General features: G+C 48.2%; 1 protein-coding gene across 3 annotated transcripts; it reads left to right on the top strand.

Moving 5' to 3' along the window:
* Window positions 1-5,490: 5,490 nt before the first annotated feature.
* Window positions 5,491-16,782, top strand: LOC121486110. Of its 3 annotated transcripts, none has more exons than XM_041746857.1 (2): window positions 5,491-6,320; window positions 16,468-16,782. In XM_041746857.1, exons 1-2 carry the CDS (start codon window positions 5,540-5,542, stop codon window positions 16,479-16,481), a joined length of 795 nt encoding a protein of 264 aa, XP_041602791.1. In that variant the 5' UTR covers window positions 5,491-5,539; the 3' UTR covers window positions 16,482-16,782. The 3 variants fall into 3 exon arrangements, with proteins under 3 accessions (XP_041602791.1, XP_041602789.1, XP_041602790.1); XM_041746855.1 differs by lacking the exon at window positions 16,468-16,782 and adding an exon at window positions 14,083-14,397; XM_041746856.1 differs by lacking the exon at window positions 16,468-16,782 and adding an exon at window positions 10,816-11,317.
* Window positions 16,783-17,622: the final 840 nt, after the last annotated feature.

The raw sequence follows: 17,622 nt of genomic DNA, 5'->3' as shown, positions 1-17,622 counted from the left end.
AAAGACTTCCAGCCTGCGGCCCTTCTGAACCAACTTGTACTTATGTGGGCATTTTGTCTTGACTGCGTGATGCTGTCCTCTCTTCCAGGAATGACTTTTTTATTCCTCGTTCCCTTAATGGCCTCAAGAATTCCTGCCCTTTGTAAATGTTCTACTGCTGATTTCAGTACCCAGTACTGTGCCTGAGATATTATAGGCATCTCATAAATGCTTGTTGAATGAATGATAGATATTTGGAAGCTTTTTGATGCACATAAAGATTGTAAAGTGGTGAAAAAGGTAAAAGTTGGGGGCCTACAAGGGATGTCTCACAATGTGGCTGAGTCTGGGGAATTACCTATCCCAAAAGGCGATCTATATATTAATGAAAGAAATAAGTGAATAGAAAGCCTGCACACAGTCTTGGAGGACAGCTGCATCCCAGGTGACAGAGGGGAGCTTGAACTGGCGAAGGCTTAGGTAGACGGTGACTTGCACTCTACCCAGGAGTCTGGTAGAGGGTAAGTTCCTGAGGCTGACGTTGGGCCCTGTCTCAGCTAGCTGTGTACCGTGGAGAGGGTGAGTGACAAAGCCGAGCATGGGATACCTTGTTCTAACTGGTCTCCCCTTGGAGGACCTGAGTTTTTGTATTTGCACAAAGTCCCAAGCTAGTGTTGGCCCTGGAAGGGCCATATTTTGATATCTTTTTGATACCTTTTTGTCCATATCATAGAGAAACCCTTGCCTCTTCTCCCTAAGTGTCACCATTTGAAACAGTGTACAACCACAGACTCTCTTGGGATAACAATGCTCTTTCTCTCTCTCTCTCTCTCTCTCTCTCTCTCTCGTTCTTTGTTATTGAGTGATGGTAGCCTACTTGGTGGGTGAATGGAAAAGGAAAGATTTTCCGTGTTGAGTTAGGTAGCTACCCTCCATAAAGTCCCTTACTCTCTCACCCTTCCTTGATGGTTAAATGTTAAAAGTGTCACCTGAAGAAGCTCTTGGGCTCTCTCTTTAAAGGGAGCACAGATTGTCATCTTTTCCCAGATGGTTTCAGCGAGGCTAAGCTTGACTTTAAAAAGATATACTCCATGTCTCTTACAAGCCTTTATTATCTGATTCGAGGATTTAAAATTTACATGTACTGAATATTCATATATGCAATCAGCTTTGATTATTCTGGGGCAGAGTGTGTATATTGATTGGGTTAGTGGCCCATTCACAATCACTTTTGATTTCAAGTTCCTATTAAGATAATCACAGACTCTGCTTAATTAATTCCTTTGTTGAAATTATTACTATCGGTGTTTATTCCTACATGGGAGTTCATGCAAAGATGCTTTTCTCATGCAAAGTAGTGCTTCCCCTCTATCTTTTCTTCTGATTGCCATCTCAGGAAGACAGAAGGCAAATAAGACCTGCATATATTCATCTACCGGGGATGCTGTTTATGAGAGGCTCATGGTGCACTGGAAAGCAGACTAGGTACCATTCTTTTAACAAATATTTTTTTAAGTGCAACTACTACAGTACTGGACTCTGTGCTGGGTTCAAATCCTAGCTCTGCCACTTACTAGCTCGGGGACCCAGGGTGACTAAACATCTCAATTTGCCCAGGACTGTTCTGATTTTGGCACGGAAGGTCCTGCACGCCAGGAAATCTCTTCCTCCTGGACCATGCTAAGTCCATATAAGCCCTTATATGTAAAATACGGGAATTGATTCTTTTTTTATGTCAAGATAATGGGAAAGAACTTTGTTGTGAATTGCCATACAAACATATAGTTTGCCCACCCCCACCCTCCCATGTATGTGTAGCGAACACTTGGATCTAGAACTGGATTTTTTTTTTAAGATTTTATTTATTTATTCATGAGAAGCACAGAGAGAGAGAGAGAGAGAGAGAGAGAGAGAGGCAGAGACATATAGGCAGAGAGAGAAGCAGGCTCCACGCAAGGAGCCTGACGTGGGACTTGATCCCAGGCCTCCAGGATCATGCCCCAGGCTGAAGGCGGGCACTAAACCACTGAGCCACCCAGGGGTCCCCTAGAACTGGATTTTTACACTGTGGGCAAGGCAGTCACCAAGGGGTTGGGGGACAACTCATCAGCTACTGGGGTAGTTTCCATCTGACTGCAAAGTTGGTGTCTGAAGGCCGTGGCAGTACTGCTTCTGAGCCCTGCAGGCAAATGGTAAAGAGGTCCAAGCGAAGTGGCAGCAGGCTTCTGTGTGTTCTCGAGCACGTCTATTTGCAAGTAGTTATCAGGGCAACAGTCACAGAAGGGTTTGGGAATCTCTGTGGGAGGGGACCGTCGGAGCAGCCCAGGTGGACCAAAAGGGAGACGTGGGGTACTGGGTGGGTGCCTACAACATGAACAGGGTTGAAATCGGGCCAAAATAGGCACCAGGACAGAGCCCTGTGGTCAGAGGAGACCAGAGGTTGGGGATGGACCCTTAGGCAGGATGACTCAAAGGCTGGGCCACAGAATGTAGGACTGAAGCTGGAGGTAGGAAGGAAAGTGTGGGGAAGAAATGGGAATAGAATAGAGGACTTTACAACTCTGCTGGGGACAGATCTTTGTGTCATGGTTTTACTATGTTTTTACAGAGTTTGGTATTCCAGAGGCTAATACCTACATACTCCCAACTCTGTCTTTATTCACACTACTCTTTTTTTTTAAACAGTCTTCTCATTACCCTGCTGCTTAATGTTTACAATATTCAATACATTTTCATAAGTGCTTATCATGTGCCAGCGATGGAGGATAGTCGGAAGAAAGGCAGGCAGGGGCAAGGGGTTTCCATCCTAAGAGGAAAACTATTTATTATTATTTTAATTTTTTTTTAGGAAAACTATCTTTAAAAGGAAAAAGACCCCATCCTGTTATTCTAGGCTTTACGCAGTGTCCCAGCTTTAAGTCTTCTTACTGGGAAGACCTGCGTGTGCCAGAAAGAAAGGGAATGGCCCTGGGTGTCCTAACCCCGACGGTGGGGGCTAGATCAACAGCCGCTGGGACATTTAAGCAAAGAGCCGGATCTGGCGGCCTGTGGCTGGCCTGGCCTGCGTGCCTTGGGGCAGTGGCAAACTCAGCTCTCCAGCCCTGAGGCTATGAAACAGCACCCAGGAAGGAGCCCTCCGCCCTTTGCCAAGGGAACAGCGACCTGATAGGTAGATGAGCGTGTAGACAACAACCTGATTGGGTGACAGGCAGTGGAGGGCTAATCAGATTAAAACAGCCCAACCTTCTCAGAAAACCTCCAGACTTAGAAGCCCTGAAGGCAAACCTCTGGGGTCCTCTCCCTCTTTGGGAGCTTTGTACTCTCACCCAGTGTCGCCTACTCAACTTTGCTATGCTGCCCACCGGTCTATCTGGTCTACCTCTTCATTCTTCCAAGCGGCGTGATGGAGAACCGTGGGCCCTACAGGAAAAGAAATCCTGCAACACTAGGTCTTCAGGGGGTTTACCAACACCTGTCACCTGCTGTATCACGGGAACTGTTCTTGTGAGGCAAGTAGAATTTCCTCCAGTCTACGGACATGGCAACGAGGCTCAGAGAGGTCAGCTAACTAATGTAGGGTTACACAGTATGTCACCGAGTAGGGACTTGAACTCGGTTCTGCTTCACTCAAAAGCCCTCAGTCATTCCATTCCAGCTTCTCCACTCGAGCCCTCAAAGATTTCGTTCACGTGTCACTCTTCCAGTGTCTTACTCCTTCTGCACCTTGGGTTCCTAGCTTGCCTTATAAACATCCATTGCTATGTTGTTCCACCCTTTCCTAGCCAATGGTGACTGAACTTTTCACTTGGATCCAGATCATCAGGTCAGAATGTACCTTGGGTTAGTGCCACTCATGGTGTGAACTGTTTGTTTCAGGTCCACAAAGATAAGGCTCATGGGCCAGAATGGAAAATGTAAAACTACTACCTCATGAAGCACACTTTTAGGTCAAATGACACACTTTTTCCCCCTGAGGCAAGGCTTTCTTGATGAAGGGAGTACTGCCTTGGGTTTACCTTCTGGCACGAGTTCCTTATCGTGCCAGAATGAGCACAGGTCATTCTGTGCTCAGGAGAGCTGACTTGGGTCCAGACAGTGGCACTGGTCCAAGTACAACACTTGGAACGGTACCTCAGCTGCCATCGCGTCTCCTCCCTCGCTGCCGTCAACTTTGGATTATTGCAACAGCCTCTCCGATGGCCTCCCAGCTTCTGGCAGTTTCCTGTGATGCAGTCTCCACCCCCCTGCCACAGAAATCTTCCTCACACGTACTGTACCTCTGTCCTTGACGCACCCCTACTTCCCACCTGTCAATGGCTCCCACCGTCTCTCCATCAAACCCAAACTCCACATGGGACCCAACCAAGGCTCTTTGTGACCTGGCGCAGTGCACCCAGGCAGGCTTTCTCCCCCGCTTTACCGAATTACACGGAGTGGAGGACTCAAAATTTTGAGGACTCAAAATTGTGCTGGCCTCACAATTTTGTACGTGTTGCTCCACCAGCTCCCATTGTCCCCCTCCCTCCTCATCAGCCTCTCACCCCTGCACACATTCTCTCTTTCGGTCTGGTCACAAGGCACAGGAGCTCCCAGGAACGTCACAGAGGCTACGGGACTAGAGGTGAGATGGGAAAGATTCGGTTTTAATTTGAGGATCTGACGAGGTGGAGAGGAGCAGGCCCGGCTGGGCTGGCAGCGAGCAGGATGGCTTCGGGGGGATTCTAGAAGCTTGCTGTTGCACTCGAAGCCGTGATTACCTGGCGGTGGGGTGAGGAAGGCAGGGGCACGCCTGGGAGCTGGGTTTCCACCAAACCAGTGGAAGCGCCCCCCGGGGATGAGTCCCAGGGAGGGGGAGGAGTTTTTGCAAAGGGGGGAAGAGCTGCAGGAAGCAGAGGCCGTCCCGGTCCCTGCGGAGAACCTCCCCTGGGATGTCCTGGAAGCGGCCAAACAGTTCGAAAACGAAACAAAGACTTGTCTCCGTTGCTCTCAAGGTCCTGGCAGCTCTGACCCGCGTGGTCTTGAAGCAAGGAAGGGCCCCTGTCGTCCCGGCCCAGCGGCCTGGCGGGCGGGCGGGGGACGCCCTGGGGCGCCCCGTCCTCCCCACGCGGCCCGCAGGCTGCCGAGGCCCGCGATGCCCGAGGCCGGACGGTGGGGGGTGGCGAGGGGGCGGGGGGGGCGGGGGGGGGTCACTCCTCGTCTCCACGCCGCAGGCATCGCGCGGGCCCTTCCCCCACTTCTGGGGGCCCAGATCCGGTGGTGAAATGACAAACTGCCACCCCCGGGGGGACACCCTGGAAGGGGACGGGCTTCCCAGCAGGTGTCTGCTCTGCGGCTGGTTCTCCAAGGGCAGGAAAGGAAGGTTCCGTGTGGGCACCGCAACGCCCCCTACACGCCCGCTCCTTCGTCGTCCCTGCCCGCTCTGGGGGTTTCCATCGCGCTCCCGGGGGTGCTCACCTGTGCTCCCGGGGGTGCTCACCCGTGCTCCCGGGGGGGGGAGGCTCACCCGCTCTCCCGGGGGTGCTCATCTGCGCTCTCGGGGGTGCTCATCCTCGCTCCTGGGATGGGGGCTCAGCCGCGCTCCCAGGGGTGCCCATCCACGCTCCCAGGAGGTGCTCACCTGTGCTCCCGGGGGTGCTCAGCCGCACTCCCGGGGGTGCCCATCCGCGGTCCCGGGAACTCACCTGTGCTCCTGGGGGTGCTCTTCCGCGCTCCCGGGGGTGCTCACCTGTGCTCCCGGGGGTGCTCACCCGCGCTCCCGAGGGTGCTCATCCGTGCTCACGGGGGTGCCCATCCGCGGTCCCGGGGACTCACCTGTGCTCCTGGGGGTGCTCTTCCGCGCTCCCGGGGGTGCTCACCTGTGCTCCCAGGGGTGCTCACCCGCGCTCCCGTGTGCCGCCGCGCCAACCACAAGTGCGGGTTGTGCAGCAGGTGTGCGGACGCGGGGGCGAGGGCCGCGCTGGGCTCCCCGAGGGGGGGCACGCGGGGTCGGGCCGGCTGGGCTCCCCGGGAGGACGGGCGAGCACGGCGCGCCGCTGGCGGCTGCGGGGACAGCGCTGTGACCCGGCGGCGCGGAGGTCGGCCTTGCGGAGCCCCGAGCCAGCCGGGAAGGGGTCGCAGGCCTCGCGCTGGTGACCCAGCGAGGGGTCGCCGAGCGACCGGGCCGGAGCCTGCCATCCACCCGAAAGCCCCCCCACATGCGCAGGGATTTCCTCACGATTGTTCTTGGAAGGAAGGAAACACTATGGGGTCCACTGTGTCCCCACAGAATGGCTATGTGGAAGCCCCAACTCCGGTACCTGAGTGCAGCCTAGTCGGAGACGGTCAGCAGGTGATCCCAAGAGGTAAGTTAAATAGGGGACACTCAGGCGGGTCATAATCCAATCTGACTACTGTTCTTCTTCTTTTTTTTTAATTATTCATCAGAAACACTGAGAGAGGCAGAGACACAGGCAGAGAGAAGCAGGCTCCAGGCAGGGAGCCCGACGTGGGACTCCATCCCGGGACCCCAGGATCACACCCTGGGCCCAAGGCAGACGCCCAACCTCTGAGCCCCCCGGGTAGCCCCGACTAGTGTTCTTGGAAGAAGAGAAAACGTGGCCACAGAAAGAGGCAATGGGGGGGATGCGCACAGAGGGAAGGGCGCAGGGAGAAGGTGGCCACCTGCCAGCCAAGGAGAGGAGCCTGGGAAGCAACCAAATCTGCTGCCTCCTTGATCTTAGACTTCCAGCCTCTGGAACTGTAATGCTGTTGTGTAAGTCACCCAGTCCGTGGTGTTTTGTTATAGCAGCTCTAGCAAACTAGCACAGTAGACCATTTGGGAATACCCTTAAGGATCTTAGAAGGACTCATTCCCAACCAGAAAATGGCCATGGTAATCAGAGCGTTCATATCGTCTCAATAATAACATCAGAAGTGGCTCACGCTTCCTGGACTTTCACTGTCCTACTTCATTTCATCCTCATTAACCGCCTCTCCCAAATAAATAAATGGGGAGGGGGAAAAACATCTTTTCCTTGCAGTAGGATTCCACTTCCGGACACCTGGGTGGCTCAGCAGTTGGGCGTCTGCCTTTGGGTCAGGATGTGATCCTGGGGTGTCGGGATCAAGTCCCACGTTGGGCTCCCCACACAGAGCCTGCTTCTCCCTATGCTTGTGTCTCTGCCTCTCTCTCTCTGTGTCTCTCATGAATAAATAAATAAAATATTTTCTTAAAAAGAATTCCACTTAATATATGCAGAAGGAATAAGAGAAATAGAAGCTTGCCATTTTGCAAACACCACAGTAATAATTGCTGCAGGTAAGAACACTGATGGACACTACAATTAGTGGGCGAAAGTATGATGAGAAATGGGATATTTGCATAGTCTGAGTCTCTTCCCATGAGTTTATTAATTACAAAAGGGGAGAATAGTTACTTTACAATGGAGAAGCCCCCCCCCCCCACACCACCTAATCCAAGCTGTCAAAGTTAACCTCACCAATAGCCAGACACATCGACATCATGTACCCCCAAATATGATGAGAGGGGCGCAGCATGACATCTGGAAAACGTGAAATTCAAATAAGTTCTGTAGATTTAATTAATAGTACTGCATCAATGTCAATTCTTGGTTTTGATTTTAAGACTTTGTTTATGTAAGATGTTAGCATCAGAAGAAGGTGGGTGAAGGATGGGTAGAAACTCTACAATTTTTGCAACTTTTCTGTAATTCTAAAGTTATTTCAAACTAAAAATTTAATAAAAACCCAAATCTTCTTAAGTAGGTACTGTTATTATCTTATTATTAGTAGGTGAAGTAACTTGCTCAGTCACCCAGCTTGTTAGGGATGTCAAGTTCCAGAGCTTATGGTGAACCCTGCAGTGTATCTTCTTAGCCCCTTGAGGAGACAATGGAGTTTTACTTTTTCATATACTTGTATCAAAAATGACATAATTAAAAAAAAGATTTTATTTATTTATTCATGAGAGACACAAAGAGAGGCAGAGAAAGGGGCAGAGGGAGAGGCAGGCTTTCTGCAGGGAGCCTGATGTGGGACTCGAGCCCAGGATCACACCCTGAGCGGAAGGGAGACGCTCACCACTGAACCACCCAGGAGTCCCCAAAATGACATCTTTTAAAATGATATCTTATATAATACTTTTTTCTAAACCATTTTGCATCCTATTCATCCCCATTAAGGAGGTACTGGCATAGTTTTTGAGTTGGAAGAAATCAAAAGCTGGGGAGGACAGTATACAAGATACCACACATACAAAGAAGTGGCAGGCTTCTTTGCTTCCCTCAGAGAACTTACAAGCAGTAGAGGCCCCATGAGAGACAGCTGATGGTACGGAGCAGAAAATAAGCACCAACCAAGTAGTAGAGGCTCTGTGTGGCACGAGAGGTCAGAAGAGGGGAAGATGTACTTCAGCCTGATATGATTGAAAAGGAGGGGCAGCCCGGGTGGCTCAGCGGTTCAGCGCTGACTGGCCCAGGGCGTGATCCTGGAGTCCCGGGATCGAATCCCACGTTGGGCTCCCTGCATGGAGCCTGCTTCTCCCTCTGCCTATGTCTCTGCAACCCGCCCTCCCCGCTGTCTCATTAATAAATAAATAAAATAAATAAAAATCTTTAAAGAAAAGGAGGAGGTGACCTTTAATCTGAGCCTTCAAGAATGAAAAGGATTGGGGCACCTGGGTGGCTCAGTTGGTTGAACATCTGCCTTTGGCTCAGGTCATGATCCCAGGACCCTGTGTGGGTCTCCCTGCCCAGTGGAGAGCCTGCTTCTCACTCTTCCTCTGTGGCTCCCCCTGCTTGTGCTCTCTCTCTCTCTCTGTCAAGTAAATAAATCAAATCTTAGAAAAAAAAAAAAAAAAAGAATGAGAAGGATTGCAGAAAAAAAAAAAAAAAAAAAAGGACATGCCATGGAAAAGGACATGGCCGGGACGCCTGGGTGGCTCAGCGGTTGGGCATCTGTTTTAGGCTCAGGGCATGATCCTGGGGTCCCTGGATTGAGTCCCACATGGAGCCTGTTTCTCCCTCTGCCTGCGTTTCTGCCTCTCTCTCTGTGTCACTCATGAATAAATACATCTTTAAAAAAAAAATAGGAAAAGGACATTGCAGATAGAGGGATGACATAGGAAAGATAGATGGAGGCGAGAGAGCTTAAGTTGGTTGAGCAGACCAGTTAGACTGCGATTGCAGGGTTATTGTGTATTTAAGCAAGGCGCTTTAGCAGAGATCCCAATCTCAAATGCCTTCAGAGGCCCTGCAAAAATAAGAGAGGGAGCCTTAAATATCTTTAATAAGACATTAAAGGGGTGGCAGGAGATCTGGCAAAGTGGAGAGAGCCTGCTCCACCTAAAGTCATTTTAGACAAAACAACAAAGCCAAACACTGACCTGGGCGACTGCATTGCTGCTGACCAGATTCTGCCTACGGGCTGCCGGTAGGAGCCTGCTTTTTGACATCAGCTAAAGCATTCCTGGCTGTTACAACAGAGGACGGAGCTTATCAAGAGAATGAATTGTTTGGAACTGCTTCTAATAATTCTCTCTGGGTCTCAAGGCCAGGTGGTCAGTTGTGTGATAGGAATTCCTCTCCGCGAGCGCTAGGCCTACTGCCTTACGTTGTTAGGACACTACTGCCACCTAGTGGTCATTGGGGCTGTGCCAGCATCAACAAAAACCCTACACTTGCTTTCTGTGTATGGTGCTTTTATCTTCCCAATGTTTGTCTTGTGACTCATGCTACAAAATACCCAAATAAACTACATAATCCTTTATATTGTGTGGTTGTTAATAGCGTGAATTTTCACAAATGGTGAGGATCGTTGTCATAGTATCAACGCTGTGTTGCTGTTCATTTAGCGTCCGGTCCATAAATTTTCTCTGCCTCTGATGTGTGCTTGCATTAACGGTATCTCTTGGGCATGGTTGCAGAGGCCCAACAAGTATCTGAGATGCTACAAGGAAGGAATTATTATTATTTTTAAAAGGTTGTATTTATTTATTCATGAGAGACACAGAGAGAGGCAGAGACACAGGCAGAGGGAGAAGCAGGCCCCATGCAGGGAGCCCGTCGTGGGACTCCAGGATCAACCCTGGGCTGAAGGCGGTGCTAAGCCGCTGAGCCCCCCGGGCGGCCCTACAAGGAAGGAATTAAATTATCTGAGGAGGCGTTGGAAAAAAAACGACCAGAAAGAAAAATGAAAGAATCTGGAGGTTTAGTTTCATTTGTTAGTCATGTGACTTTGAGTCAGTTACTTGGCCTCTCTAAGGCATCAATTCTGGCTGCTAAGAGATGTAGGGTTGAAAAGTTCAGTAGCTTTCCAACCAGATCCTATGGGGACATCCTCTGAGGAACTTCATGGGATTAAAAATTCTAGTGGGTCTCTGTCTGGGGATGGGGTTTAGGCTAGGTGGGAGCGGTGGCAAGGTAAAGACCAGCCTGCTCCAACCAGAACAGCTCCACTACAAAAAATCAATTGCTAAAAATTTTAATTTCAAATAGGTGATCCATGCTCATGATTCAAAAGTCAAGAGGTACAAAACCGTATGTAGTGAAACGTCTCTTTACTAACTTGTCTCCAGTTCTCCACTTTAAGGGAAACCAGTGTTACCATCTCCAGCCTATCTTTCTCCAGGTAGCTTTCCCTCCCCCCAGCATTGCCCCATCTCCTTTCTTTCATTAACACAGATAGCAACATAGCACACACACCGTTCCATAGTGCCTCTTTTAAAATCTATTTTATATGTTGGAATTTCATTGACATTTCGTTTAGATTTCACTGTACTGAGGTTATCTCTCTATGAAATATTTGACTAGCCTATCTATGAATCTTCCCTTTCACCAGGGCATTTCATGACTCTTAAATCTACATTTTGATTTGATATAAAATAAATGATTCATGGACGTGTGGCTCTGCGGAGACAAATGCCATTGAACCTGCTCTCGGTGTCAGGCCTCTGAGAGACAGGAAGAAACCAATGTCGAGGAGAACACCTTGATCAGTGCTTTCGGCTGTAAGCCATACGGCTGCCAGAAGCCATAACGGTGATCCACAGTTAACGAGGTGAGGGGGAGCACAGCAGGGCAACTGCCCAGGTACTGGGAATATCAACAGTAAGTGGGATTTGAAGATCTGGGAAGGACGGAGCGAGAGCGTGAGGACTGGTCAGTTCTGAAATCTTGCCAAGTTTTAAGTTACCTGGAGATGTTAACTCTTCGATCCCCTATGAGGTTTTTGTTTCCCCTTTAAACTGGATCAGATTTTCCTTAGACCAGTGGCTGTTAGCCCTAAATGCTATTAGAATCATCTGGGAGCTTTCAGAAACTTCCACAGTCAGCAATGCCCACTTCCCCCCACCACACACACAGGGATTTTGATTTAATTTACCTGGGCATGCGGCCCAGGGCCTGGTGTTTTTGGAAAGCTCCTGAAGATGATTCTAGAGGTGGCCAGGTGACTGGAGAGCTGTAGATACCAGTCACTGGCCACTGACGCTGTTCCTTCCTCCTCCAACAGGTGGTTGTTCTGGGCAAATGGCCAGATTCCTTCTTGAAATCCTTTAAACTAACCATCCCTTCTCCTCTCCTTTCTATTGCATTATCACTGAGCTGTTGACGCTTTTGACATTTATCAGTCTCCTGGGCATACAAAACCCTTCCAGGTAGTTCAAGCGAGAATCGATTAAAGCCTACATTTTCTAGTTCCACTTAGATTCAACTAGTGAAGGCTTTACCTGGGTGCTTTCTGGTCCATCAAGTTCTAGATCAGTGGTTCTCAGACCACAGCATCAGCACTACTCGGGAAGTCCTTAGAAAATTAAATCCTTCAGCCCATCCCACAACTCCTAAATCAGAAACTCTGGGGATGGGGCCAAGCAATCTGTGTTTTGACAAACCTTCCACATCATTCCGATGTATCCCAAGTTTGAGAGCCACTGTTTGGGGACAACTTCTCACCAGGACAGGGAATTATTTTGGTAGCCTTAGCCCACCAGCTGGTGGCATTCAGAATGAATTGTGCAGCCAGGGGCGCTCTATCTTGAGCCCTCGGTGTGCATCTTGGGTGCCCACAGGCTGAGCCGGCTGGGGTCTCCCTGCAGTGCCTTCAACACTTCCAACTTGTTTGGTGCTAGAGAATAGACCCAGCTTCTTTCTCCATTTCTCTGACTTGTACCTTAGAACTTTACTGGGTTCTTCCTAAATGCAGTCCATGCACCCCTACCCTTGCCACCTCATCCCCTGGGACTCCTGACCCTGGAGAGACCTCTGTAATTCCCCTGAGGCAGAAACAGATTTTTCTCAAGGGGCCTTCCTGGCAGTTTTATCTTTACACTCTGTAACCTCCCACGACACACAGCCCAGCAGGACAGAGACTCCTCCTCCACTGTGGGTCTGCTGATGACTCATCTTGAGTCTGAAGCCTGATTTCTTACCTAATCACTGCTTATTTTTCCTCTACTGAGACACAATCTTATCAGGTCTGAGTATCAAGTAAGGAGGACTGATTTGTGTTTCAATGGCCCTGGGGCTTGAGCATGCCAATGAGCGCAGTCCTTCAAAGTACTCATCTCAGGAAGGTACCCACTTATTCCAACTAGGCTGTCATTGTTTGGAACATGACTGAACGTGCTCTTTGGGTCTGCTGTAATCCCAAATCTGATAGTTACGGTCCTCCATCATCTGGTTTCATCTTCCACCGCCATCTCCCAAGTGCCCATTGCTCCAACCACAGAAAACTGTTTACTATTGCTTGAACTCACCCTGCACTTTCACATGGCTATGGCTTTGTTATTCTTACTCAGTTTGGAATGTTTTTCTCATTCTTTTTTTGCTTATTGATTCAATTTATCCCCTAACTGGCAGCAAAAATGTTCCTTTTTTTTAAAAAAAAAAATTGTATTTATTTATTCTTGAGAGACACACAGAGAGAGGCAGAGACATAGGCAGAGGGAGAAGCAGGCACCCCATGGGGAGCCCATTGCAGGACTTGATTCCAGGGCCCTGGGATCATGCCCTGAGCCAAAGGCAGATACTCAACCACTCGAGCCACCCAGGCGTACTAAAAATGGTCCTTTTCCTATGAACCCTTTCCCTGTTCCTCGAATCAAATTAATGGCTTGTTCTCTTCTCGCATATCATGGCATTTCACTTTTTGTGAGTATTAAACATGCCCACTTGAGTATGTACTGCCTTAGAATGCACACTTGCTGATGGCAGGGACCATGGAAACGATCCAGTTCCCTTGCAGTGCCTGACAGTTAAGAAATCAACAGCTCTCTGGAGTCTCCAAAAGGAATGGCATGAGAAAATCAACCTATTTACTTTACTGTAATACAAAGTGGCGTGGTACCCACTCTAATCACATACTTCCGCCACTGGAGCTAGAACCAAGGCACTTTTAGCTATTCCAAGCCATCATCTTCCTGAAAGGATAAAGATTCCACAGGTCTTAGGAACAGTACGAGATGTATGCCCGAGCACTGGCGGCTGGTACGAAGTATATACTACCAATTGGGAGTAGTAGTGAAACCACTTTGAAACTACATGGAAGGGGAGGGACAGCCTTCCTGTTGTTTGTTAAATGCCCCTCCTTTTGCTAGATGTGTGCCCTCTGTGACTGTAATGCTCTGGGTCTTTCTAAGAGCTCCCCAGGTAGACAGGAGTGCTACAAAGTTTAGCACCATCTCAGAGAACAAGGACGGACGAGCTCCAGTTGCTCTACCTTAGTGAGTCTTCTGTGGCCTCACATTTTTTACCACCAAAAGGAGAAATTGGATTTGATGAGCCCAGTGACTGAGGTAGCTCTGGGAAATGCAACACGGTAGCAAGTTCATGCTTCAGTTGGAATGAAGTACATGCCCAATACCGCACTTGGGATTCTTCATGGCAGTATTTGGTCTCTTCCTTTTTTGTGGGTCATCTTTCACTAATGCTTGGGGAGTGTATTTTCATTCCCCTCTTTCTCATCCCGGAATCTAAACTGGTCTTGAGTCATGCTTAATGTGCTCGGATTTCCAGCTGCCTCCCCGTAGACTTGCCGCTCTGCCATGGTGAAGAATCCCCTGCTGGGCGTGATACCCTACAATCCTGATGCTCTATCTCTGCTCCCCAGGTTATGACTCACTATTTCCGGACTTGGCATCCTCCCCCTCCTTCCCCTGTTGTGCACCAAAGACGAAATCATCTGCCTTTATTGGAAAGTTTCAGTCTCTCTCCCCCTCTTGAAGGATTGATTCAAAATCTGCTTCTTCCAGAAACATTTCTCTGATGAATTCTAGCCCATTGGATCAATCTTTATGTTACATTGTCTGAGAATTTATGCATTCCGTTTAGAAACTCTGTTTTGTGATTTCTTTTGTTGTAATCATTCTGAGGCTATTTGGTCTTATCAGATGTATTACATTAGGTAAAGAGATGAATTAAAGTCTGATTGTCTGTGTCCTATAGAACTCCCCACCTGCACCCCACCTGCCATGCTGAAGTTACAAATCTCTGGGGTCATGAAGAAGGACAGGGTAGAGGTTGACACTATTTTGAAAAAGAGGCAACCCTACAAAGGAGAGCTTTCCAAAAATTTAGGAAGGATGGTTAGTGGAAGAAAATTCCAAGAGTGTCACAGATCTGTGCCATGCTCCATCACAGCACCCCAGGGATCAATAGGACGACTGACCTGGACAGGTGGAAGCCAGGGTGGCCACACACTAAAACTGGTAGCCTTGGGGCCCATTGCAGATTTCAGCCTGAGCTTGGTTCAGAGGGAGTGGAGCAGATTAAATTGATTTAGAGACAGAAAAAAAAAAAAAACAACAACAACCCAAAAACCCAAACCCAACAACAATGTGACATTTCTTTCATCTGAGTACAGTGGAATAATTATTCATGCATGCTACATGTAAGGTCCTTGAGAATGAGAACTTTACCTTTTCATTCTGCTTGGATGATAGCGATCTGTCTATAAGCTGATGGACTGACTCACTAGCTTGCACTTATTTATGGGAACCAGCACATCAGTATCTGTGCATACATTGCCATCAGTGCAGACTGGTGATTAGAAGTTAGATAATAGGGAAAAAAAAGAGAAGAGTTTACTTTGAAAATCATATATATTTTTTCAACCCATTACACCAAACCCCAAACCACACTTGAATTTCATAATGTTTGATCTCTTCTAAATTAATAAGCTCAGGGTACTTGCTTCAGTTGTCCTGCACATCAGGTGTTCACCAGCATATACTTATTGAGCATCTACAAGTTTCAGAGATTGGTCTAAGTTTCCTTAGGGAGCTTTCATTTTACCAGGGGGAAAGAGACCAAAAGAAAAATAGACCCAGACCCAAACCGAAAAAACCCCACAAAACCCCACCCCCGAAACATAATAAAATTGTATGGTATGTCATAAAATGCTACCTGGGGAAGATGTGAGGATTGGGAATGCTGGGGGGATTTTAAGTGAGGTAGGAGAAGATGATATCTGAGCGCAGACCTGAGGTGGCTGAGGCAGTTAGCTCTCTGCATTTCCAGGGGAAAAGTGGTCCAGAGTTGAGGGACAAGCCAGTGCAAAGGCTGGAAATGAGACCATGTTTGATAGGTTCCGGAAACATAGAGGCCAGTGTGGCTGGCACAGAGTGAGCAAGAGTGAGGGTGGTGGAGAAGCGGTGGGGAGGCCGCATCATGTGAATACTATGGGCTGTGATCAGGACTTTGATTTTCTCTAAGACACATGAGGACCTACTGAGTTTTGAACAGACAAGTGATGTGATCTGACCAATGTTTAAAAGGACCTTTCTGGCTGCTGTGTTGAGACTAGACTGGCAGAGGGGTGTGTGGGGTGAGGGGGAGGAGGGGCGGAGGCATGGAGATTAGTTGGGAGCCCACTGTAATAAATCCAGGCTGGAGGTGGTAGCCATTTGGATCATGTGATAATGGTGCAAACTGTGAGAAGTTCTAAGTTTCTGGATACATTTTAAAAGTGGTGTCCATGGGATTTCCCAGTCAGATCAGATGTGGGATGTGAGCGAAAGGGAGCAATCAAGGAAGAATCCAATTTCATGGGCTGAGTAAACAGAAAGATGGAGTTCTCTTCAACTGAGATAAAGAAGTCTGTGGGAAGAGCAGGCATGCTGGGAGTGGGTGGGTGGTGATAGGTTGGAATTTCAGGAGTTCAGATTTGGATATATGATATTTGCAGTGTTCTGCTAATTCTAGATAGTTCTGTGATACTTGTTTGCCAACATTCATGTAAACTTCACAAAGCTCTATGAAATCCCAAGTGCTTGCCACATTTTGAGCTCTTTACTCAGCCTCAGGGAGTTTCCCTGGCACACACTGCCACATGGACAGAAGGAAGGACGGATATCCTGGCCATTGGGATCCTGTGTTCCCATATGTGGCCATATGTGGCCATAGCACCTATGAGATCCCAGTTTCAAGAATCCTGTCTAGTGGGGGACGTCTTCACTGGGCAGCTACCGACCCACTCATGTTTTCTCCCCTGCAGAAACCTGCTGCTAGATAGAAGGGCAGGGTGGGTAGAGGGCATGGGACAAGAGAAGCAGAGGACAAGAAGCAGAGGAGGAGGAGAGACGCTTGTTGCTGCAAATGGCAAAGTCAACCGGAGGGAGAACCAGAGTTGCCCACTTCTGAGCGAGAGAAGACTGAGCAGGTCACCAGGATGGCTTTTGAATTCCAAACCAGCAAGGAACCTTTCCTGATTCAGTTTTGGGTTCTTCATGGGGTCTTACTCTGCAGCGCTGAGATGCTTTCTTGCCTTCCTTTGTATATTTACAATATTAAAATCGAATACTGCAAGCAACCTAAGATGTGGTTATTCGAAGTGGGAAAGTGCCTACACGATCCATTATGATATTGTCACTTAATATATTTTAAGATGATCTGGAAAATGAAACAGAGATGGTAGAGAGGGTTCAAGCTTTGCTTTCCTAAGAGAACAAGTATGAGTCACAAGTGTAAGGATTATAAAGAAATGCACCTGATTAATTTTTTCTTAGTACCTTTATCCCCAAATATTTATTCAATACCACGTGTAAGGACCTGCCCTAAGTCCTGGGGAGAAGGCAGACATGGCCTTGTCACATGCATCTTGATGTGTCTCGATGTTTCATGCCTTTAGATTAGATTCTTAGTCTCTTTTCCTCCTAGATTCCACATCTGTCCCTCCTTCATTCCCTTACTCCTCTACCATTTTCCTCTCTTCTTTCCAGTCTCCTCAGCCAGATTAACTATTTGTCCTCATGGATTTGATTACTTTCCCCACCTTCTAGCTCTCTCTAATTGCTCTCAACTATGAGTAGTCCTTTTTAGGATTTAACTAGAAGTAGGTGCCTATATCATTCCTCAGAATGGAGTCACCAACTCACATTTGGAAAATGAACAAAATGAGTTTATCTTTCTCTTGCACTTCCTCGGAAGTGATGAAGTTAGTCTGTGACAGAGATAAAGTAGGACACATTGAAAAAGGCTAAATCTAGATGCTCATGAAACTTGCTGCTGAAAACCCTTCAGTGGCTCCATGTCAGCCCGTGTCATGCCTGTCATGGGAGAATTGGATGTATGTATATCTCTACGCTGGGATTGTGGTATCTTCAGGGCAGAGACAAAGTCTTATTCATCTCTCTATTTGTAGCCCCTCTGT

This window comes from Vulpes lagopus, chromosome 3 (assembly GCF_018345385.1).
Source record: "Vulpes lagopus strain Blue_001 chromosome 3, ASM1834538v1, whole genome shotgun sequence".
Classification (NCBI taxonomy): Eukaryota; Metazoa; Chordata; class Mammalia; order Carnivora; family Canidae; genus Vulpes; species Vulpes lagopus.
Note: the sequence above shows the minus strand (reverse complement) of the source record. Positions and strands in the feature narration are given on the sequence as shown.

Bases quoted from the DNA above. Each gene is read 5' to 3' on its own strand.
- LOC121486110 (XM_041746855.1), top strand. From the start codon at position 5,540: ATGGGGGCTCAGCCGCGCTCCCAGGGGTGCCCATCCACGCTCCCAGGA. The intron at 6,321-14,082 runs GTAAGTTAAATA...TCTGCTCCCCAG, and splicing joins TCAGCAGGTGATCCCAAGAG to GTTATGACTCACTATTTCCG.